At 39.4% G+C, this 23,012-nt stretch overlaps 2 protein-coding genes across 3 annotated transcripts; both read right to left on the bottom strand.

The window, feature by feature from the left end:
* Positions 1–4: 4 nt before the first annotated feature.
* Positions 5–2,022, bottom strand: LOC120456080. The gene is made up of 5 exons (XM_039642671.2): positions 1,825–2,022; positions 1,565–1,753; positions 1,356–1,494; positions 1,046–1,280; positions 5–981 (listed from the first exon to the last, which is right to left on the bottom strand). The coding sequence occupies exons 1-5, from the start codon at positions 1,981–1,983 to the stop codon at positions 447–449; spliced, it is 1,257 nt and encodes a 418-aa protein (XP_039498605.1). The 5' UTR covers positions 1,984–2,022; the 3' UTR covers positions 5–446.
* Positions 2,023–2,421: 399 nt separating this feature from the next.
* Positions 2,422–23,002, bottom strand: LOC120457368. Of its 2 annotated transcripts, none has more exons than XM_039644901.1 (7): positions 22,544–23,002; positions 5,246–5,667; positions 4,687–5,180; positions 3,645–4,626; positions 3,013–3,137; positions 2,833–2,939; positions 2,422–2,777 (listed from the first exon to the last, which is right to left on the bottom strand). In XM_039644901.1, exons 2-7 carry the CDS (start codon positions 5,534–5,536, stop codon positions 2,740–2,742), a joined length of 2,037 nt encoding a protein of 678 aa, XP_039500835.1. In that variant the 5' UTR covers positions 5,537–5,667; positions 22,544–23,002; the 3' UTR covers positions 2,422–2,739. The 2 variants fall into 2 exon arrangements, with proteins under 2 accessions (XP_039500835.1, XP_039500834.1); XM_039644900.1 differs by having other exon boundaries at positions 2,422–2,754.
* Between the last annotated feature and the right edge of the window lie 10 nt (positions 23,003–23,012).

Here is a 23,012-nt window from a genome sequence, read left to right as displayed (position 1 = left end):
TTGGTGTTTTTCCATTGTTTTTATTAGTCGTCGTGCCAAAAAAAAAATATATATATATAATTTATATAATAAACATAAACCATTTAAAATGAAATGCATCGATCGGGGAGGTTATAGCCATTGGAAAGCCGTGACTAATCGTATGATAAGTAAACACGTTATTCCCCGGCAATAAACAGGCACATTCAATCATTCAATATGGTCGACAGAGATAGGAGTTCCTTCTATGCAGTGGAACTCTACTTGCTTGTGTACTGTCGCTACTTTGGTAATGCGTCTTATGGGAAACTACAACACTATACATCTTGTGCTTTGTTCCATTTGATTTATCAACAAATGGTAATATCCTTTTATCACTGAGTACTGGTTATCGCAAAAAAATAGAAAAAAACTATTCACTAAAGCGTAAGTTTTGCTTGTAGCACCATTTAGAGTGAGATCATTTTCTAGTCCTTTTTCTTTCGATCCACTATCAGTTTCTGAATCAGTTTTTGGGTGAGATCAGCTGAGTGAAGCAGTGTGGCTCTGAGCTCATCCAGCTCGCCCACCGGAGAATCCTGGGTTTTGGGTTCTTGGACGGACGCCTTTGGGGAATCGCATAGTTCTTGAATGGATTCAACCTTCTGTACGATGAACTTAAAAGTTTCCTCCTCATCTTTAGCTTCCCCTTCTGCAGGGGAGCCGGAACCAATTTCATCCTGAGATGCAAGTTCAGATTTAATTACACCATTTCCGAGGGTTGCATTTACTTTGGTTAGTTTTGCCGACCCGCCTCGGAACAGTCCAGCCGATGTGGATGGCTTTTCGTCATCATCGATGATGGCCCTTTTCTTGACTGTTGGCACTATCTCTGTGAAGTAATCATCCACGATTGTCTCTTGGGAGCTCTGCGAGCTTCTGTACTCAATTTGCGGATTGGAGCGGCGCTGCATCACCTTGCGCTCCATATGATTGGTATTGATTTCAAGAGCCTTGCGCTTTCTGTAATTGCAAAAACATATATTATTATTATATTGCACAAGTGTCCAAGTAGAAGAAATCTCACCTGAGGCGAGGCGTCACTCTTGGGCTTGATGTCTCCGACGAAGCTGAGTAGCCGGTTGACGGTGTCTTGGGCTTCACATCCTGCGCACTTGGCGAAGAGAACGCTGACAAATTGGTCGTTGGCTCACCAGCCGCAAAAATACTCTGCGCCTTCTGGTAGGCAGCGGCGCTATCCAGCACCTGCTGGTGCTCATTCATAAAGCCCTCGAGATCAAAGGGTCTGGTTACTGCGGTCACTAAAGTGGGTATAAGGATTTGCAGATTATTAACTAAACTTGAGGAGTAAACTAGTACTTTCAAACTTAACTAACCTCTGCGCAGCTGGCAACCCTCGGTGCGATACTGTTTCAGCTCCTTGTCCTTGGCTTTGAGAATCTCCAGCAGCAGGGATACCTGATCGCGCAATCCCGACGCCGTGGACATGGAGTTCATGCAAATTTGGCAATAAAACTGTGGGAATCATATATATATACATTCATAATAGTTCCTAGGGCTGCATCTGCTTCAAGCAGTTGCTGACCTGTGCGGCATCCGTGGGGCTCAAGTGCCATTCCCACTTGAGAGGCACCGCCGAATTGGCCATCGCATACTTCAGCTTCCAGATGGTGAATGGATGCTTGTCCAGCTGCTGTTCCGCGTGCAATGGATCCTCGCTGACCAGGACCAGACGCACCGATGCCTCGGGAAACTTTACACGTGCGTTGAGCGTCTGTGCGATGAAAAACGTGATGTTCTCACACTATATTTCATCACTTAAGGAGAATGCTTGTTTGAACTTACTTTCAAACGCTGCTGGTAATCGTGTTTGGCCAAAGTCTCGGAGTAACTGCGATTCTCGCCAGGTTGGAGGACGTGTATGGTTAGGGTTTCATCCTGCTGCCCCTCCATGCAGGCATAGACGTGCTGCACCCCATTTACACGCACCGTCTTTAGCAGCATTCCGGAATTAAAACTAAAAAGAAATCAAAAGTCAGCTGTTCGATGCAAGAGGAATGCATGATATCGGTGTGCTATCGTTGTGGAGCGTTAGTCGGGCAGCTATCGGTTATCGATGGCAAACCTTTAGCGGCGCCATAGTTTGAATGCAATGAGTAGAGAGTAGATTTCGTTTTAAACATATTTTAATAGATATTACTTTATTCGTTTTAAACATATATTATTTTTGTTTTGTATGTAATACATATTGTTTGTGTTCGTTTTCGTTAGCTTATCAAAAAATTCACTTCACTTTCGTGCTAGTTTATCGATTAACTAGTTTCCATAGTTTATGGTTTTGAATTTCACTACCAAGAGAAATGTAATTTACCTCTACAACAACACGTGCCCGTGCGTATTAATACGTATTTATACGTATTTCAATTAACTAATCGACGCGTATGTATTTATAGACATGTATTTATATTATATATATTATGTAATAATAAGTTTCTAAATGTGTAGAAGATCAGTTATAGCTGCGACCCGCCGACGGGCACGGGCACAACACATTAATGTGGGAATCGGAATCGATTGAGGAGGAAAGCTTTACTCGGCATCCAAAACTAGCCTCGTCTAGCTGTCTTTTTATCCTTGCGTGATCCTAGATCAGCCTGTGGCGTCGTTTGTGACTTTTCTGCAGTTTCTTTGTGGTTACTTCTGCATTGGTGGTTGGTCCTCAAATCTGCGGACGTGTCCATAGCTCGCTCAGATCCTTCTTCAGCTTGCCCAGCTCTGCAAGTAGGGATTGGTTTGGACTTAATTCCCCAGTAAGTTGATTTACTTGTTGGCACATTCGTCGCTCTAACTTACCCAGCTGAGCTGGCATGACGCCCCCATTGCGAAATCCCAAATCAAAGCGCGGCTGAACTCCCAGCTGACTTGTCGAGTTGGATCCCGAGTTCCGGAAGGCGGTGCCACTAAATCGGTGGAAAAAAATCGTTGTTTAAAACTAAAAGTCTGAATTGTGTAGCTTAAAGCATTTCAACGTACCTGTAAGGATGCTTTAGGCAGCCATAGACCTCGCGGTAGCGTCCATACAGAGTGCCATAGGAAACGCCCAGAATTCTGGCGGCCTTCTTCATCTCGAGTCTTTTGTTTTTAATGGCGTCCAACACCTGAAAGATTGCAAAAGAGATTGAGTTGGAAAAATATTTAACAACCCATGAAACTCTCCTCTATTATTATCATTACATTACTTCGTTTTTTTTTAGTTATTTGATGATGGAATAAGCTTGTCACACCTAAGCAATTAGTTTAATTTTCCCTATTCGTAGAAGCTTACTAAACTTGTCGTTTGCCATTAAAACAAAGTACAAAAAATGACGGGAGAAACCAAAACAACAAAAAAGGAAGCTTAAAAACCAAAGCTTCATTTAAAAACCAGAAAAAGTGTACACTTTTTAGCTGGTTTATTATTGTTGAGTATTTTAGCAGCAAATTTGCCTGGCCAAAATCAATTGTTATATTTACTATTCAACATTGTAAACATTTATGGCTGATAAAATATATACATATAAAATATATACATTTATAGCTGATAAAATATATACATTTATAGCTGATATATTATAAAAATTTATGGCTGATAAGATATATACATTTATAGCTGATAGTTGGCTTACACGCTTGGTGAATGGCTCCTCCCAGAACTGTGGACGCCGCCCCTTGGCCAGATAGTCGTCCATCTTGATGACGTCCTGCCACTGCGACAGCTCCTCGTTGGTCAGTCGCAGTTCGGCGGCATCGAAGTCCTCCAGCTTGATGTCGGGATAGTCGGCGGCAGCAGCAGTTCCACTGCCACCTGCATCCTGGCCACCGCTTCCATTTCCGCTTCCGGCTGTGGCATTTGCCACTGCGGCGGCGGCTGCTGCGACGGCCACAGCTGCCGTGGCGGCGGCACTGGCCACGTTCGGTGCAAATTCGTGGGCCATCAGCATGCCGTGTTCGTTGATCAAGTAGGAGGATCCAGAGCCAGTGGCTGAACCAGCGCCACCGCCTCCGGCAGCCACGCCACCCTCGTATTTGCAGGCGAAACTAGCTGGTATGACGACCGTCGGACGTGGCGACTCAGCCCTATTCGCCACCAGATGCTCATTCTCGATCTCCTCCAGCGGCTGCGGCAGTTCATCGGGCTCCACCTTGGGTGGCTCAACCTCATCCTCGTTAGACTTCTCATAGAGGCGACGAGCATGTCGTAGCTTGCCATGGCGTTCGCGTCGCTCGCCAATCTTCTCCAGCTTTTTGGTGGCGCTGCTGCTGGCCGTGGTGAGCACTGCCGGTAGCGACTCATCGCCGTCGCCCTCCGCCTCCTGTTTGTTGACAACGCCATCGCTGGGCGTGGCACTGCCATTTGCCTCCAAATTGGACCAATCCTGGCCAGCAACCGGCGGCTCCTGCTCACCGGTATCCGACTGAAGCAACTGTTGCTGCTGCTGTTGCTGGTGACGTAGACGCTGGCGCTGTTTGGGCGGGCAGGCGGCGGGCGGGGAGGCCAGCGAGGCGGCATGGGCGGCCAGTGGCGGCTCCTCCGAAAAGTGACGCGCCGTCTCCAAGTAGGCACGCTGGGCGGGCTCCAGATTGGCGGCATACTGGGCCAGCTTGCGTCTGTTCAGGAGAATAATAATAATTTTTATAATGTTTAGGATTTTTTTGGTCTTTACTTACACATTGAAAACATCGTAGGCATCGTCTAGTGGCGGACGACCACGCTTGCGCTTGGGACCCAGAAAGTGTTCCACGGGTGCGACACCCTCGAGGGCGGTGCCACCGGTTACCGCACCCACTCCACCCGAAACCGTACCCGAACCCGAAGCTGAAGTTGAAGCGCCCGGCAGCGGCGTCATCACGGGCATGCGACCCAGTACACTCTCCATGCCCGGCGACGATAGACGCTCCCGCTCCCGCTCCCGATCTCTGTCCAAAAGCGCAGAGCTGTGCAAATGCAAGGGCGGAGCAGCTGGTGTCTGCTGCTGCTGCTGCTGCTGGTGCTGGAGGATTAGGTCCTGGGCGTAGCTCTCGGCCAAACTGCGCGGCGGTGAGTGAAACTCGGCGGCGGCCATCGGTGGCGGTGGTCCGTCCTCGTCATCGCGCCAGGTCACCTCGGCCAGGCCCTTGATCTTCAGGTCATCCGCGGTCTTCAGCAGCGAGGGTAGGCTGGCCTGCAAGTAAGTCAATTGAGGTTTATAGACAGGGTTTATGGGTTTATAGACCGTTGCAAACATACATGCTCCACGTTGATCTCGCCCTTGTACATGAACTCGATGAGGCACTTGACCTCCGCAAAGGTGACATCCTTCATGATGATGATCGGATCGCGTTCGCTGGCGTAATTCGAGAGCACGGCATCGAAGAAGGTGCTGCAGGCGCACAGGACGACGCGATGGGCGCGTATGAGTTGGCCCTCGCAGGCCAAAGTCACATCGCAGAAGCAACCGCGATCCAGGAGCTGGGAGAACATGGTCTGCAGATTGCTATGGTGGTACTTCCACCTCAGGCAGTACTGTTGCGGCAGCATGGTGGTGCCGCGCCTGCTGCTGCCCCTGATGGTGGTGCCTCTTTTGGTGTTGCCTCTGTTGGTGCAACTGGCTGCGGCACTTATTCTAGTGATTCTATCGCACAGCTTCTCCTTCTTGGCCAGTTGCCAGGCTGGAAAATACAATGATCGCAACGTTCAGTAAGGATGTTTCGCTAAAATCCATTTCGATTATGAGAAAGCAATGGATAAAGTGGAAATAACCGCCCAAAAACTTCATTAAATTCGCTCAAAGGACATTTTGCTGGCGCAAAAAACTACACATGATTAATAGTCAAACGAATTATTTGCCATATTATTAAGCGTAAATAAAAGCGATTTAGCCCGCCAATCGTGAAAGCCGAAATTGACTTTTCTTACTGCGTAACGTTTTTCCGCGCATCTGAACCTCATATTTGCAATCGTTTTTGTCCTGCCAGCCGATTAACTTGTTATCCCTATGAATCCTTTTCACAGTGCGTCGCTGTGTAAATGTCAATCGCGCTACATGCAGCTTTTTACTGCTTATAGTTTATATAGTTTATATATAGTTTATAGTTTAATGAAAGGGTTTTTCTGCCTTTTTTTTTTTTGCTTTGCCACTTCTTGCTGGCATGTGTTTTTTCCAAGGTATTTTGCGAATTAAATTCATCGCAATTTTTTCGGCCAAATAAATAATCGAAATTCCCGCTTTATGTGCAGCCAAAGTCGGGATCGGTAAAAAGTAAAACAGGAAATGAGACAAAAAAGAAACCAGAGTCCTGCCAGTCATCGAATACCGAGATGTTTTTTCCACCTCCATTTCCCCGGCAACAAAGAAGCGCCAATGACTTCGATGGGTGCGGGGAAAAGGGGGGGAATTTTCCGAAGGGGGGGTGGTGGAAAGGGGCGGTCGAAAGGACGGTAGTTTTTTCTTTCAGACTGCAGCACCATAAAAATGTTCGTCGTCCTCGTTTTCATTTTATTATTACTCCTCTTCACCTCCCCTCTTCATCTCACCCCTCATTCATCTCTATACACATAAAACATTTTCATAATTTTATTTCTTTTTTTTTCGCACTGTGCACACTTTTATGCAGCGCAAATATTTTGCGCAAGGTAAAACTTAACTTTCCTTTTGTCCTTTTTTTTCCCATACATACATATATACATATGCACTTATGTAATACATATGCATGAGTATATAAAAAATAAACATACATATATACTTGGTATTTTGGGTACATGTACATGTATATATATATGAAATGAGTTGACGCTTAATAAAAACACAATTTTCCACCCGCAGCAAGCAATCTGTCAATATACTTAAACACAAAGTGCGGTAAAAATGAAAAGCGCAATTATAAAATCCCTTTTGTTGTCGATTTCCACAGATTCATCGTAATTGTAAAATAGCATCGATGTGACGAAACGTCGAAATAAATTGATTATCGCGGTAAACAAAATGCCACATCCCAGGGTAACTCTATTCGAATAAAATCCACCAGGCATTTCTGTTTCAAAAGTCCTGGCATTTGATGAACTACTCAAGTAGAAAGTTGCGACTTGTAAACATTTTCATTCATTTTTTCAGTGCTCTAGCATAAAAAACTATAGCTAATCCTCTGATTTATCTAACATATAGTTATATATATAGTTTACTTAAATACATACTGTACATACATATGTACATATGTATATAAAAGGATAGATGTATATAAAAGGGTACTTGCCCTCAACACTTTTTTGCTGGTAGGGTAATAAATTTTAAGAATTCCCCCAAACAATTTTGCTACCCTTTTTTTTTATATCTGCCCACAAATTTTTGAATTTTTTTGTCTCTTAAACTTTGTTGTGTTTTTTTTTGGGGATTTCATTTTTTTTTTTTTGTGAAACGCATTCTTGGTTTTAGTACTTTAGTACTAATAGCACCAGGGAAGGACAGTCGCAAAAAGGGTAGGATAATGGTGGGGGGAGTTAACAACTTTGTGTTAGCCGCGTTTTATGTCCAGTGTACAAAATGGACCACACACATCTATCTATATATATATACATATATATTTTTGGGGGGAAAAAAGGACTCGCACTCACACAAACTGACTTGGGAAGTGGAGAAGCAGAAGAAACACTTCTTTAGCATGGGTCAAATTTGGTCCGAGAAAACGAACGGGAAGCTGTAGAAAAACGCTGGTGAAGAAAGATGGAAGAAAGATGAAAGAAGAAAGAAGCTCGCGAACAGAATGCGAAAGCAAATTTCGCTTCACCTTTTTCAGCTGCAAGAAATGCCAATGGAAAGTTGAAAAACAGAAACCAAGCGGCAAAAAAAAAAAAAAAACATCAGCAGCAGCAGAAAGCTGGCAAATAAATTGCACAAAAAACATAAAAAACAAATAAACAAAAAACCAAACGAAATTGGTTAGAAAAACCCCCGAAGAAAGGACTTCTTTGGCTAGTGTATATAAAAGAGTGCCATATGTACAGGTTTTTTTTATGTGCAACCATTTGATTGATATATAAAATACAGGCGAACTTTATTTAATCGAAGTCCCATCTTCCAACTAGCTCTATATACTGTAATATCTTTATTATATGTACTTTCTTATAAATAAAAAAGTGTTGTTTCTTATGAATATGTCACAGAAATGCCAAAAGTATTAAGATTACTGACACAGGTGACCTAAAAGTATGCACAGGTTCTTATAACTTCCTCTTTTGATATAAATCCACCGTACTTTCGTATTTTAAATTTGTTGTTCTATACTTTTAGACACCTTTAGATTTAAATTTCAAATGAGTTAACATGTCTTGGGTTTGCAGCACATGGAATATACAAAACATATAAAATAGCTGCGTATAACTGCAAATCTTCCTTTTTTTCTATTCCATCGTACCGATGTTCCACTGTACAAAATAATAGTGGCATTAAAAAACGCAGTGTCCGGCGCACAAGGATTGGGATTTGAGTTTGGTTTCTGTTTCTATTTCTGTTTCGGTTTTCCGACTTGGCTCACTCACAATAATAGAAAGTCCGCCTTGCCCACCTCCCACCCACTCGCACACACACATAAACACCCAAACTCACACCCACACACAGACAAAAGTTAACTGCAAAGGGTTTTTGATCCCAATCTTTGCCACCCCCCCCACACCCACACACAAACACACTCACACACCCACACGCTGGAAGCGTTACACATTTAAGTTCCTTAAAATAAAAACAACTACAACCAGCACAGAAACACACACACACACGAAAGGGGGCGGTTGTGGGCGGGTTGGCATAAAAAATACATGTTTTATTGTAGTATATTTTTCCCGCCAAGCAGTCGCACACACACAACCAAACACACACACATACAGGCACAGAGCCCCTTTTCTTTTGGATTTTCTCATGGAAAATATTTTTCAGTTTTTATCACATTTTTCTTCTTCTTCGGATTTCGTTTTGTGTGTTTTTTGCTGCATCTTTTTGTATTTTATTTTATTTTTTTTTTGTTGCTTTTTCCCCTCTCTCCCTCTACTGCTTGTAAGCAGTGCAGGCAGGGTGGGCGGGGCAAGGGGAGGGGGGGTGGTGTGAGGGGAGTGAAGCAAAAAGGTTGCGAGCGGAAAAATAAAAATGAAAAAAGACATTACAGCGACGGCGACGTTGGAGAGAAGAAAAAATAAATAAATAAAAACACAAAAAGCTGCCAGAACGAAGGGAAAATAAAGAAAGGCAGGGTACAAAAAAAAAAAACACACACAACAAAAAAAAAAATGAGGAAAAACATAACGACCGTTTCTCGTTTCATTTCGTTTCCCCCAAACCCCAACCATACCCCCTCTCCCCCCTCTGTTTTTTTTGCAGTTTTTTTGCCCCACCGCCCCTGCTCTTTATTATTATTTTCAGTTTCTGTCTTTTGCCATTTATTTTTCTTTCTTATTTTGCGCCCCACGCTTCTCTCCTACTTTTTAAGCTGTAATTTTTTACTTTACGTTTTTTATGTTTTTCTGAGAGAGCTCAGCTCCTTCTTTTATTTTCAGCAATTTTATCCTTTTTTTTAAATATCGATTTTCATGTCAAGTTAAATGAAAGGTACACAGTTTTCCATACAACAACGTAAAAAAAAAAAAGACGGAATGTAAAAAAAGGAGAGTACGGAATTTATATGTGAACCTGTCATCCAAGTGTGTGTGTGTGTGTGTTTGTAATGCTTTTCTGCTTTTCCTCGCTGTCTCTTTTTATTATTAATTTTTTGTTCACACACACACATCCACACACACACATGGTAGATTGTAGATTTTCCCATTTCCTTTTTATAAATGCTTGGCAGGGACACACACAGCGAGGAAAACAACTCCAAGAATCCACTTCTTTTTTGCTTGACTTCCCTTTTTTGCAGTAGTTTTTCCTTAGCATTTTCCGAACACTTTATGGGTGGAGGTGGTAAATTCCAGCCATGATTAATGGAGAACTCAACTCAACTCAATCGAGATAGACACATATTTATATACATAACTGAAACACTTACAACCAATACTTATGGATTTCCACTATATGTTTTATACGTCGTTTTGTGAACGGCGCAATCCCATTTCTCAATGCCAATTTTCGATTGAGATCAAATGGATTTCGAACTCAACGAGTTTCGTGGTTAGAAAATTGCCAACCATTCAAAGGACGTTACCAGTGATCCTTTGAACTTGCTTAATGGCAGTCTCTAGCCATAACCATAATTCACTTCAAACATTTTAATTGTGAATTAATTAAGGTGCAATCGATGGATAATCACAACGAATGCAGCTTAATCTGCTTGCACTGCTTTACGTCCTTGTGGCAATCAAACTGCTTGCCACACTGACCTCAACTCAACGCAACGCAACGCAACGCAACTCAACTCAACAAAAAGGGATAATCCCGCGGCATAAACCGATTTCGGAATTAACTCAAACGAAATTGCTTTTCATACTCGACACGAAATGGAACGGAAAAAGGAGTGGTGCTGATAATAAAAAAAAAACACAGAATATACTGTAACCGCATTATCAATTGCATTAAGCCACCGATAAGTGCAGGGCACTGGGTATATATACATACATACATATATAGAAATATATAGATATATATAACCCGATATATAATGTGCCATTCATGTAGGTGGCTGGTTATGTACACGTTCTATGCATTATACACACATCCTTTTCCTGCCAGCAGCAATTTTCCTTCTTTACTTTTCTGCTTCTGCATCAGGTTTTTTATTACTTTTTTTCAGTTTTTTCGTTTTTTTTTGTGCTTTGCTCGCTTTTGTAATTTGTATAATTTTTTAACATTGTCGACGCTGCTGCTCCTGTTTTTTTCGATTTTCTGCGTTGGGTTTTTGCTTCTTGTTTTCCACCTCGTTTTCTGTTTTCCGTTTTTTGTGTTTTTTTTTTTTTGGGTATTTGTAGCTTTCCTTAGCGTTGAGCAAAAAATTTTAATATAAATTTATGTGCTGGCAGGCGAGGAAAATGGGGGGCGGGTGGGGAGGTGTTTGTTATAAACTTGTTGGCAAATGGAACACGGCAAAAATATGTAGAGTGTTTTACACAATTTTCATTTGGTTATTTTTAATATCAATAAAAATAATAATACGCCAGCGAAAATATGTACGTATATGAAAATATGAAAATGAAAAAGCTTCATTTCCGTTTACATCTTCGTTTATAGAGCTGCGAGTTATGACCTCTCCGAATGTCCTGACCCCAAAAAATCCCCGTCCACGAAACGTATTTTATCGCACCATAAAAAGTTTTCATAAAACAAAGTATAATTCAAAAACAACGATTTCACATCCTGATATCTAAACCAAAAAAAAAACAGAGGGGAAAAACCGAATATAATCACTCAGCCTAAGGAGAAGATAATCGAAGTATATGTTTGATTAAATTATACGATCGCAAGTTAATGAGAACTGCAGAATATTTATTTGATTTATGCAAGCATTTTCTCGCCCTTTCCTGTTTTTTTTTTGTGTTTTTTTCAATCAAAAACCGCAAAGAAAGATATTCAAAGAAAACAGAAAGCAAATACGATCTGCAGACATGCGAAAATCACATCGAGTACAACGAAAACCACTAAATACTGTAAAAATCTGCATCAACTACAGTGGAACGTCTTCCATTTGAACGGCTAACTAATTGCTTGGTCAGTTTTCAGTTGCTAATTAATTAATGGAAAAAAGAGTTTTGAGTTAGCATTCCGCAATTAAAAAGGTAGCACGAAGGTGAATTCGTTTTAGGCAAGTTTTGCTGTAACAAAAAAAACCGTGGACTTCTTTAGCATCTTTGGGTTTCTTTCCATTTCTTCTAGCTCCCAACTACAACGTGTCCCGCTCTTCTGCTTGCATAAATAAATCAAGAAGTTTCGATTTGGCCGACTAACAGATACCCTATACCGCATACAAAATACGCTCAAGATGCAAAGTGCACTCTTTGTTAATAGATCTTTTCCATGATGGTTAACTTCATTATTGGTCAGGCGATTGGAAAACGGAGCATGCCCCTACACTCGGCAGCTTTACAGGGTATCCCAAAATAAAATAAACGAAACGACAGAAAGGCCAAGTCAAATGAATAAGCAGTTTCTCCGCTTCTGCTCCAAGTCAGAAAAAAAAACAAACACACAAAAAAGAGAAAAGGAAACATCGACGAAAAAAAATAATAATAAGAAATGTAGAAAGAATTCGCATTCGAAAGCAATTCAAAGGAAAAATCTATGCGTTCTTTTGATTCTCGCTTTCTTGGCAAATTGGTAGGAGTTTTTTTTTTTTACTTCCCTCTTTATTTTTGGTTTTTTTTTTATTTTTTATTGTGCCATCGCGTTTATGTTTCTTTTCGTACCCATTGTGGGTTGCAAATTGAGCGGGGTGTCTTCGAATTTCCATAAATATTTACTCTGGCACTCTATGCAAGCGATCGATGATGTAACCTGATAGTGGTATACATTTGCAGGGTACGCACTTGTACATCATAATTAGAGTATAAGATGCTAATTACCAACATTTCGAAGAATCGAAATCGAGTAGTAGCGCACACCTAATGGATATGGCATAGTCGAACCCATTTGACCATATTATTAATAAGTAATAAAAAGAAATGAAGAAAATTGCCAAAGAGCACAGTGCACGCAGCAAGCAAAAATAAAAAAAATCTACAAGAAGTATCTCGCAGATACGCAGGTTTCCCCCTTTTTTATTTATATACATACATACAAACATATGTATGTACATATATATTCATTTTGCAGATTCTGCGGTTGCGTTTGCCTTTGGGTTCTTGTGTTTGGTTAGTCTCCTTTTATTTTTATTTTTATTTTTATTTGGAATGCCAAAAGTGCTGGCAAAAAAATTCAGACCTAGGCCAAGAAAGGGAATGGCGGTCCAAATTGAAGTCCAAGATCAAGACCGGGTTCCAGATCTCCTCCCCCTTCCCCTCCCAGCGGCGGATCCCCAGCGAAATATACAATTGCGAATAAGGCCAAGTGCAATAACACTTAATGCACAAACAAACACACACACTCGCACACACACGTGCGCGATATATAAATTGCATATATACAGATATATCTAAAGAGGTACGCAACATCATAAAGCCTTCTGCCCCCAAAAACAACAAATCTGCAACCAAGCAACAAAAAACAAAAACATGAAAGGAAAAAAAACTGTGCAACTTTTCTTTACGATCCTCTATAACTATGATATGACCGCTTTGTTGTTCTTGTTGTTGTCGCTGTTGTTGCTGTTATTGCTGTTATTGTTGTTATTGTTCTTGTTGGCCAAGTGCATTCGCCTTCCGTTTTTGTTGTTGCCGTATGTTGACTTATGCAGCTTCTTCTCCTTCCCAGCTTTTAAGCCCACTACACCGCATTATGCCCCTATGACACTGCACAGAACAACGATCCCGAGAACCGGATTTACTAAAGGAATATAGTATAGGAATGTAGCATAGGTATATAGTATGGGAATATAGTACAGGAATAGTACAGGAATAGGAATGTAGTATAGGAATATAGTATAGGAATATAGTATAGGAATATAGTATAGGAATATAGTATAGGAATATAGTATAGGAGTATAGTATAGGAATATAGTACAAGAATATAGTATAGTATATGTAGGCATATAGTATAGGATTATATTATAGGAATATAGTATATGAATGTAGCATAGATATATAGCATAGAATAGTTTAAAAATAGTGCAAATAAGGCATAAAAGCGAATTTATTCTATATAGTTTAATCACTTTCGCAGTTTTGAATCTCGACTTTGCTGGTGTCATACAGGCATAATTTAGCCGAGCTTTTCCAAACACTCGCTTCCTTTTTTTAAGCTGGCTATGTGGCTGTTCCTGTTCAAATTATTAGACAGCAATCGTACAAAAAAACACGCAGCGTCCAGTTTGGCACACTCACACACACACACACACTTCCTAAGATAAAGAAAAATATTTTCCTTCATTTTTTTTGTTGTGTGTGCTGCACATCTGTGTAACCTCAAGGTTGCTGAACCTCCAAGGAGCTGGAAAAAGGGGGTGTTCGTGGGTGAAGGAGGAGCAGCAGAGGGTAGAACAATGCACAAAAAAAAAAAAAGAAGAAACAGGACTTGGCCATAAATAGAGTCCTAAGCCAAATAACCAGATTGCACGATTCCTCTTCCTTTGGATATTAGATATAACAAATTACAAGTTTCAGTGGATATAAAGAGTAACTTTGTAAATATACTACGCATCATATTTATCAGCTGGTACGACATGCATTCGACACTCCACTTCGATATAAAACCGGGAAATTGTTTATGGAATAGTAGTAGGTATTGTGCGAGGAATTTGTAAACAATTCGATTCATGGTATAGCAAGTGGTTGGTCATGGAATTGTTTATAATTTTAGGTAGGAACTTGGCAAACCTTTGAGCCAGACTGACTGACTTTGCACCTCATAACTGTCGGGTGGGCAGTATATCCATCTTGCAGATGCGTTTAAGGTGTTAAATCAAGTCAAGGTCTAGCCCAAAAACCTATAAATAATGTTTGGCTAGATCTCGGAAACCCTTTTTACCGCGAAAGAGTCAAAGGAGCCGAGTGGCTCTGAACCTGATGATCAATGGCAATGACTCGGAGCAGGTGGATGGAATGGAATGGGATTGGATGGGATTGGATGGGATTGGATGCCAGGAGGGATCTGCTGGTGAAATGCGCTTTTTACTTTTTACGTTTCACGTTTTAAGGTTTACGTTATACGTTTTAGTTTTCAGCTTGGCTTTGGCTATATCTACCTTGTTAACTGATACTACTTCTACTTCTACTGCTGCTGCTGCTGCTGCTGCTGGTGATGCTGCTTGTTCTTTTGCTGGAAAAGCTGCACAAAAACCTGGCTGGCTAAAATAGCAAACAAAACACAAGAGAACAGCAAAAAATCGAATAAAACAAAAGCAAAAAGGGAGAGCGAGCGAGCGGGTAACACAAATTGCAAAGCTGGAAAAAGGAAAAGCTGCTTTGCACAATCTCAAAGGGGAAATCGGGGGGGAAATAGAGGAAGTTACCTACTAGTTAATGCACAGAAAAAAAAAAAAAAAACCATGGCAACTTTACCATTCTATTGCAATATTTAACATCTTTTGGTGCCTCTTTTTACCTTTAATTTGTCATTGGGGGAAATGAAATATTTAAGGACTTCTGTCTGTGAATTCCTTCATTAAGTTGGGCGCAATTTTCTCTACGTGTAGCTGCTACCAGCTATTTCTTCGGCTTCGTTCTATTCTATTCTATCTTATTTGATTTTTTTGTTTTCGGTGGCGGCGCATGAAAAAGCCAAAGAAGCTGCAGATACAAATGTAAGATGTTGGAAACTCAGGGGGGGAAAAACTCACTTGCTGGGGGGAAAAAAGAACATTCATCAAGAAAACTGTCGTCGTTTTTTGTGTGTGCGCAAAATGCTCTACGGCATTTGGTATCTGTATCTTTAGCCGCTGTTATATGTATCTGCATTTGTATCTGTAGCTGTAGCTGTAGCTGTAGCTGTAGCTATAGCAGTAGCTGTATCTGTAAGTACGTTAGCCTCCGCCGCGGATTCTAACTCATATTACTGCCTTGTTTACTGGCTTTTGCCTCTTGTTACTAACATCGCTACATTACCACATTCCCCCGCCAGCCAACCATTTGTTTATGTCGGTGTTTTGTGTCCAATCCGCCCGCCTGCTCGTTTGTTTTTATTTTCATTATTTATCATATTTTTTTTGCTAGCGCCTAATGTAAACTTTAATATTATTTCTGTATTTTCTGTACTTCTGTACTGCTGTATTGTTCGTGGAAAACCCACAAAAGTGTGCGCAAACGGCAGAGTCAAAAAAGTATGGGGGAAAATATGCCGGGAAAAGTCAAGAAAAGCTCGGTTTACCCAGTTAAATAAAAACAAGTATTTCATTTCGTTGCCAAAGAGATTCAAAGAAAATTGTGCTACTGGAGCTTTACGGTTTTTAATATACATCATTTTACATTAAGTTTGTTTTTTTTTTAGCTATTTAACAAGTGAATCCTTTTTGCCAGAGTTCCTTTAAGCAACTTATTGGAATATTGTAACGCAAAGGAAAATTTCCAATTAAGTAGAACAAGCTTTGCAAAGATCTACCCGCCGAGTATTACTATTTCATTTAAATTACGTTAATAGCAAAAGTCTAACTACAAAATAAATGGAGAGCATGGAAAAACAACAACAAAAATAAAAAAATAAATGTAAGCGGAAAAACGTTGTTGATGATGGCAGCGAAATCTCGAAATGAGAAGAGCAGGGAGTTTTTTTGCCGCTTGTCTCCTTGAAATGAGAATACTGATGCCCTGCAATGATACGAATTCACGGGTATGCCGGACTGGATGGAAAAGATGCAAGTACCACGACTTAAGCAGAAGACTTGACATCTTTTCAAAAACCACGCACTGCAATCTATAAACTTGTTTGGCCAAAAAGGCAACTTGTCTTTAGCGATCATAAAATGTGCACTACCGAAAGTTATTGGTTTTCTATAGCATTTTTATGCACTCGATTGTAAAGTCAACCCATTACTGGATATCTGTTAGTCGTTGTCATTTTCAAAATGGCTTTTTTGCACTGGCTGCCTGTTTTTGCAGCTTACTGTTTTTTTTTGAAACAAAATCGGTGTGTTCCTTGTTTTGGGCACTTTGTAATTTATTACGTTTTTTGCCGTTGTTGCTGCTCCGTTTGAGTATTTTATAAAATTGTTCAATTTTTGCACGAGACATTGTCGCAGGGTATCCTCAGTCTACCCCCTCCCGCGCCCCCTCAAAAATCCCCACACCCCATGAAAAGCAGCAGTAAAGTGGCACTGGAAAACGAAAAATAATCAAGAAAAAAAAAAATAGGAAAAGAAAGAAAAAAAAATATGGGGGAAAAAAATATGTGGAAAAAATGAAGGGAAAATAATGGGCGGGGCAAGGAAAAGCGAACCAAAGTGAATATTGAGATATTTTCCATGCTGACAGCCCGCTTGGTTCGTTTCGTTTTCGGTTTTGGTTCGTACAAAAGTGATTTACTCTTTTGGTAATGTGCAAGACCCTCCCAAAACTCCCCCACCCTCTACCCCCATTCCCGCTCCTTTTCCTCAATTTTCCAACCATTTTTTCATTTTTTCGCCTGCATGTTTATGTGCAATTTTCCCTCACACACACATACACACACACAATTGCTACTTTTGCCATATACAGTTACAACATATCTGCACTTATATAATATATAAGAGTTTTTCTCGCTTTTGGCCATAAAAAAGGGAGTACTCGAACTAAAAAACACACAAAAAAAAAAACACCAATGTATAAAGTTCATTAGCAGAGCGTGAGACCATTGATACCCTGGAAAAAGGAATGTCATTTCAAGCATGCCACACTTTCAACAAGTAGATGGCATGCCACTTCATTAACATTCGACCTTGCGACGGCATTTGCCCGTCGTGTGTTTCAAATTTGATGAAACTGCTAATACATCCCATGGGTTTTAGCCGCCAGCGAATGAAAGTAGCAAAAGTTTTTAACTAAATCAACAAGACTCGTTCACTGCGACTTAAATACACTTACTACAATCCAAGAACAGCTTTAAGCGAAATTAAGTGTGACCAAATGTGCATAAATGCGCTGAGGTGTGACCAAACGCGCATGGAAATCTGAAAACAAACTTCTGTTTTGCAGTTTTGAAAATATTGAAAATATTTGAAGTCAGCGTTTACAATTTTGTTCTGTGCAAAATACAAATGAGGGTTTTCACCGCTCGTACTCCTAATTCCTTATTTTTTTTTTTCTCCAACTTATTTTCTTACCTTCCCCAACGCCGGAAAAGTTCGTTCGCTCACTCGGTTACAGTTTTCTTTGGCCACCCTTTCCGCGTCCTCCTTTTAAGCTCATAGTTTTCCATCCCTTTGCCAAGCGCGCCAAAAAAAATTGACTAGGAAAATGGGGAAAAATGGGGAAATGGGGAAAACGTGGAAGAAGGAAGGGGGGGCGGCGGGGTGAATGGAGAAAAGCGAACAGGCAAAAACCGAGCAACAGTAAAACGAGCGTTTTTTATTTGCCCCTTTTTTTTTAGTGTGGAGAAGTGGGTAGGTTTTTGGGGGTAAATAAATTAAATGCTTGACTTTATTTTGCCCGGCGATGTTTGCCTTGTTTTAATATTTTCCTTGCCTTTCTCTGGATATACTTTTCTTGTTTTTTGCCAGTACTTTTCCCTTTGTCTCCCTCACTGTTTTTTATATATGTACATTTTTTTTTTGTTGTACATTTTCTAGCCCTTTTTGTGCCATTTCAGAGCATGATTTGTAGTTCGTTTCGTTAGATGGAATTCCAATCTGCTGGCGAACAAAAGGGTGGAAATGTACGAAAAGATTTCCATAAGTTCTTGTCGGTTGGCGGGGAAAGGGGAGAAGGTGGAGGGGGGGTGGCGATAAAGGAGCACAAAAGGATACACTTTGAACCTGTTGCGGTTCAGAGAACCTGATAAAAACTTGCATTTCTTCGGGGTAAATCGTTTACGAAGCACCCACTTTATGCACCTTACATACATACATATATCTACTGATATAAGTAATACACTTTGCAAATAATACACTTTAAATAAAGTATTCAGTATGTGCAAAAACATATGCATATGCACTTTCTGCATATCACTCATACGCAATGTTGCCTCGTTAAATCATTTATTGGTTTTGTATTTCTTCCTGTGCTTCGCTGATAACAACTAATTAATTTGCAAGGGGTCCACTCTAATGTCGCCGCATTCCAATACAAAAAAAATAAATAAACAAAAAAAAACCACTCTAAAACCAAATCAAGTTTACACAATGCACTTTTCCAAAGCTCGCTTATCAGCCAAGGTTTTTTACAATAAACAAAAAAAAATATGAATAAAATGCACTAAAAAGTGTGAATGCGGTTGCTGCACACACATATACAAATTGAATTAATAGAAAAGTAAATATAATTGAATCAGTAACACAATTTGAGCTGGAAAATTGTTGCAAATTACTACATATATAGAAATAAAATGCCACATTGCCACGGAAGCGGATAAAATTAAAAAGGCGAACGAAACAAAATTGAATTAAAATGTATTAACGCAATACAACAAAAAACCAAAAAGCACAAGCAACAAAAAAGGGAAAAAAAACTAAACAATAAAATACACAGATAAGGCACAAAAAACGTTTTGTGATTCATAATTTCGATTCGTATTCGGCTTTTTATTGTTATTATTTTATTTATAAATGTGTATTTTTGTGTTTTTTTTTTGGTTTTGGGTGATTTTTGTAGAGTTCGCTTTTGTTGCCCATTTGGAGTGTGCGTGTGTTGTTGTTTTTGTTTTTTTCTTTATCTTTCCTATTTGAAAATGTTTTTATTGGTTTTTTTTCGTTTTATTTTGTTTTTTTTTCTGGCGGTTAATTGCATAAAAATAGAGGCCGCATTTGTGTTGCCTTTTTTGTGATTTTCGATCGCGACATAATTTGATTTGAAAACCTTGGGCGAACAGAGAAATAAAAACCGAATGAATGAAACTGGGCGCCAAAGAATTCTCGACTTTCGAAGGGCGATTTAATGATGGGGATTGATATCAAAAATCTCAAATATTTTCTCCATTATTTCCCATTGTTTCGCTTGGTTTTTATCTCTTTGGCATTGCATTGATTTCAGTCTTTTCGTTTCTTTTCCAATTATTATTACTCTACTCCTCTTTTTTTTTGTTTTCTTTGGAGCCCCAGTGTTTTCACCACTTCTCAAAGTTATCAGCGAAATTTGCCTAGCGTGTTTGTTAGTTTTTTACTTTATTTTTAGTGTCTCGCCCCGCAGATATTTATATACATACATAATATATGTACATTGGTGTGTATATGTACTTATGGCTTTGTTAATTTTTGTTTTTATATTTCCGATTTGCCGTTTGCAGTGCAGTTTTTTTCTTTGTTTATTTTTAATTATAAATACGAGCTGATATCAAAGAATGAGGGGAAAAAACTATGAAAAAGAAAAGGCTGCAAAAAATATTGAACCCTTTTTTTTTGGCGAAACCAAAGGCCCTGTAAAAAGTTGAAAGAAGTGCTTTTGTTATCATAAAAAAAAAACTGAATACAGGAACATTGTCGGCATTTTGGCAAACATTATTTACGCATTGCAAATTATGCTTATCATTTTTCATACAGTGCGCAAAACATAAACAACCGAAAATTTACGTAAGCGAATTTTATTTGCCAACTAGCAAAACAAAAATAAAAAAACAACAACAAATAGAGTAAACTAAACTTAAAGCTGGTATGACAACAACAACAAAAACAAATGGCAACATTATAATCACACACGAAAAACAATATTTCGTGTCAAAATTTGTGTCGTTTTTTGCTTCATTTCCTACTGCCGCTTTTGTTTTTCTAGAGAATTTTTATTTGGTTGCGGAATAACACGAAAATAAGTGTGATTTGGTTATAAACACGCCGCGAGCTTATTTCGACTCGACTGTACCCTACATTTATGTTGATATAGAAATTAAGAGCTATGCTTGTTTTTGGGCCAATAAATAAAAATTGGGCTTTCTGTGAAACCCAGAATAATGTACAATTTTAAAATGCCCTGTGATAAATTTCGAAAATGCTTTTGTTGGAATATTAACTTTTGTAGTTTTATACTAATTTTAAGATTTATTTTGCTGTTTCGCACATATGTACAGATGTACTATATGTCAATTAACTAGTGGTAACTTTTTAATCATGGCTTAATGTATAAATAATAATACTATGTATTTATGCCGAATTGGGGGGCGTGGCACGTTGGATGCTGACCTGCCTTTGTTTTTTGCCTTTGGCTGGCGCTTGTTTGTTATCGCTTTGTTCTGATTTGTTTTTGGACAATGAACTTGAAATTTGGAGCACGCGTCTCACATGTAATTGAAATGTGTGTGAGTGGGGCGAAGGAGCGGGCGAGGCAGAGGGGCGATGAAGATGGCGAGCAGAGAGCAGCGAGCAAGAGCGAGTGAGAGCGCTCACGCACAGCAACACTAGGGCACAGAATCCAGGGGCGGATCAAGGGGTAAATGTTCGGGTTGAAGGGCGCTAGGGTTATGAAATATCTAAATAAGTTTAAATGTATTGTATATATAATATATTTATAAAAATTAAATAACTTGTTCACTTTAAGTTTTTGTTGCGAAACGGAAACCCGCTTCAAAAGTTTCCGGATTCGCTCCTGATGCAATCCGCTCACTTCCTCGCTCTCTCTCTCGCTCTCTTGTTCAACGTGCCGCCTCGCCGCCCTCTCCCACACTCTGATTCGCCGTTTCATTTTTTTTTTTGCGCAGACGAATGCCGCTGTGAAAACAAAAAACCGAATAAAACAGCCGACAAAAACAAAAGGAAGGAGAAACGTTGACGGCGACGTCACTCAAATGCGATTTGCAATTTTAATTTTTGCCGTTCATGTTTTGCAGTTTTTTGTTCATATAATTAAAGTTGTAAAAATGAATTGCCATGCAGCAACAAAAAAAATGAGAGAAAAGTAAATTGCAAATTGTAAATTGCTTTTGCCATAAAGGCGGAAATGCCCCTCTCAACAACAAAAAAAAAAAAAAACACACACACACATTCAAATAGTGCAGCAAAAAACTAAAAACAAATAAGCCGAAGTCGACAAAAAAAATGGCAAAACAGAGGAAGAAGTAAACTAAAAGCCACAGAAAAAACAGAAACCGATAAACCCATAAATAAAAAAAAACGAGCACAAAAAATAGCCCCAAAACTTAAGATACACAACAGTTTACAAAATAGTAGTAAACTTATTTTAAGAGACACAAGTTACCCTTTTTTGGTATATATTTTTAAGCAACGACTATTATTTTGGGCATAACTATAGGAGATAAGCAACTAAAGCGAACTTTGAAAGGTCGCAAAAAAAACCCTAATTACCAAGCTTAGACAAAAACAAAAACTACAAAAAAAACATCACACAAAAAATGTAAATTACTGGCCTATGAATTTAATTAATTTTTTGCAACTCTGTCGTTTTTTTCCCCCACTTTTTTTCCATTTTTATCTTGACGATTAGTTGGCAGCAACAATTACAATAAGCGAAGAAAAACGCCAATCGTTTCCTGGGCGAAAAACAATTGTTTACAATAATTGCATGCGATTATTATTTATGTCAATTTCGAATATTCAGCTGGCAAAGTCAACAAACCCGGAAACCTTCGGCGAGAACAACGGAATTTTTATCGTAATATTTTTGTTCGCCTTTTTGCGTTTAACAAAAAAGAGCACGCACAAAACAAAACAAAACGTGCACAAAAAAAGAAAATAAAGAAGCACAAAATATATTATTGAAAACACAAAAACAAAAACAGAAAAAAGAGGGGAGAGCGGCGAACATAAACAGAAAATCGCACAAATAACACACAACTTTTGTTTGGCTAAAAATAAAACGACATTCGTTTTGCGTGTCTTTTTAGCACATGAAATAAATAATTTGTTTTCTCACCTTTTCTTTATGACTTTTCGCGTTATCTTTGCTTTTTTTGGGCTTCTTTTCCCCCAATTTCTTTTACTTTTCCTTTATGCTTTTTGTTTTGTTATTCGAATCGAATTGCACACGCAGCCGTTTTTTTGTCCACAAAAAATTCATTCATTCATTTAAATTCTGGCTTGCCATTATTTGTTGTTTCATTTATATTTGTTTTGTAACATAAAAAAAATTGGAAAGACAGCGAATTCAAAACGCGCGCGTTTTTTTCTTTTGCCCCCTGCAAGCGGTTAACGGTACACACGCAAAACAATATTTTAGTTTTAATCACTAACACTAAATTGTCCGGCGAATCACCAAAAATAATTGATTTGTTTTGGAATCGTTGCGAATGTTTTGCTCATGTTTTTGTTGATATTTTGCGGGAATTTGTTTTTTTCAGCGGAGCAGCGAAGAGAAACACACCGCGAAGTCGACGGATCTTCGA

The sequence above is a fragment of the Drosophila santomea genome, chromosome X (genome assembly GCF_016746245.2).
Source record: "Drosophila santomea strain STO CAGO 1482 chromosome X, Prin_Dsan_1.1, whole genome shotgun sequence".
Classification (NCBI taxonomy): Eukaryota; Metazoa; Arthropoda; class Insecta; order Diptera; family Drosophilidae; genus Drosophila; species Drosophila santomea.
Note: the sequence above shows the minus strand (reverse complement) of the source record. Positions and strands in the feature narration are given on the sequence as shown.

Bases quoted from the DNA above. Each gene is read 5' to 3' on its own strand.
- LOC120456080 (XM_039642671.2), bottom strand. From the start codon at position 1,983: ATGCTGCTAAAGACGGTGCGTGTAAATGGGGTGCAGCACGTCTATGCC. The intron at 1,754-1,824 runs GTAAGTTCAAAC...TTCATCGCACAG, and splicing joins ATTACCAGCAGCGTTTGAAA to ACGCTCAACGCACGTGTAAA. The intron at 982-1,045 runs GTGAGATTTCTT...TTGCAATTACAG, and splicing joins AGAGTGACGCCTCGCCTCAG to AAAGCGCAAGGCTCTTGAAA.
- LOC120457368 (XM_039644900.1), bottom strand. From the start codon at position 5,536: ATGCTGCCGCAACAGTACTGCCTGAGGTGGAAGTACCACCATAGCAAT. The intron at 3,138-3,644 runs GTAAGCCAACTA...GCAATCTTTCAG, and splicing joins AGGAGCCATTCACCAAGCGT to GTGTTGGACGCCATTAAAAA. The intron at 2,755-2,832 runs GTAAGTTAGAGC...CCCTACTTGCAG, and splicing joins CGTCATGCCAGCTCAGCTGG to AGCTGGGCAAGCTGAAGAAG.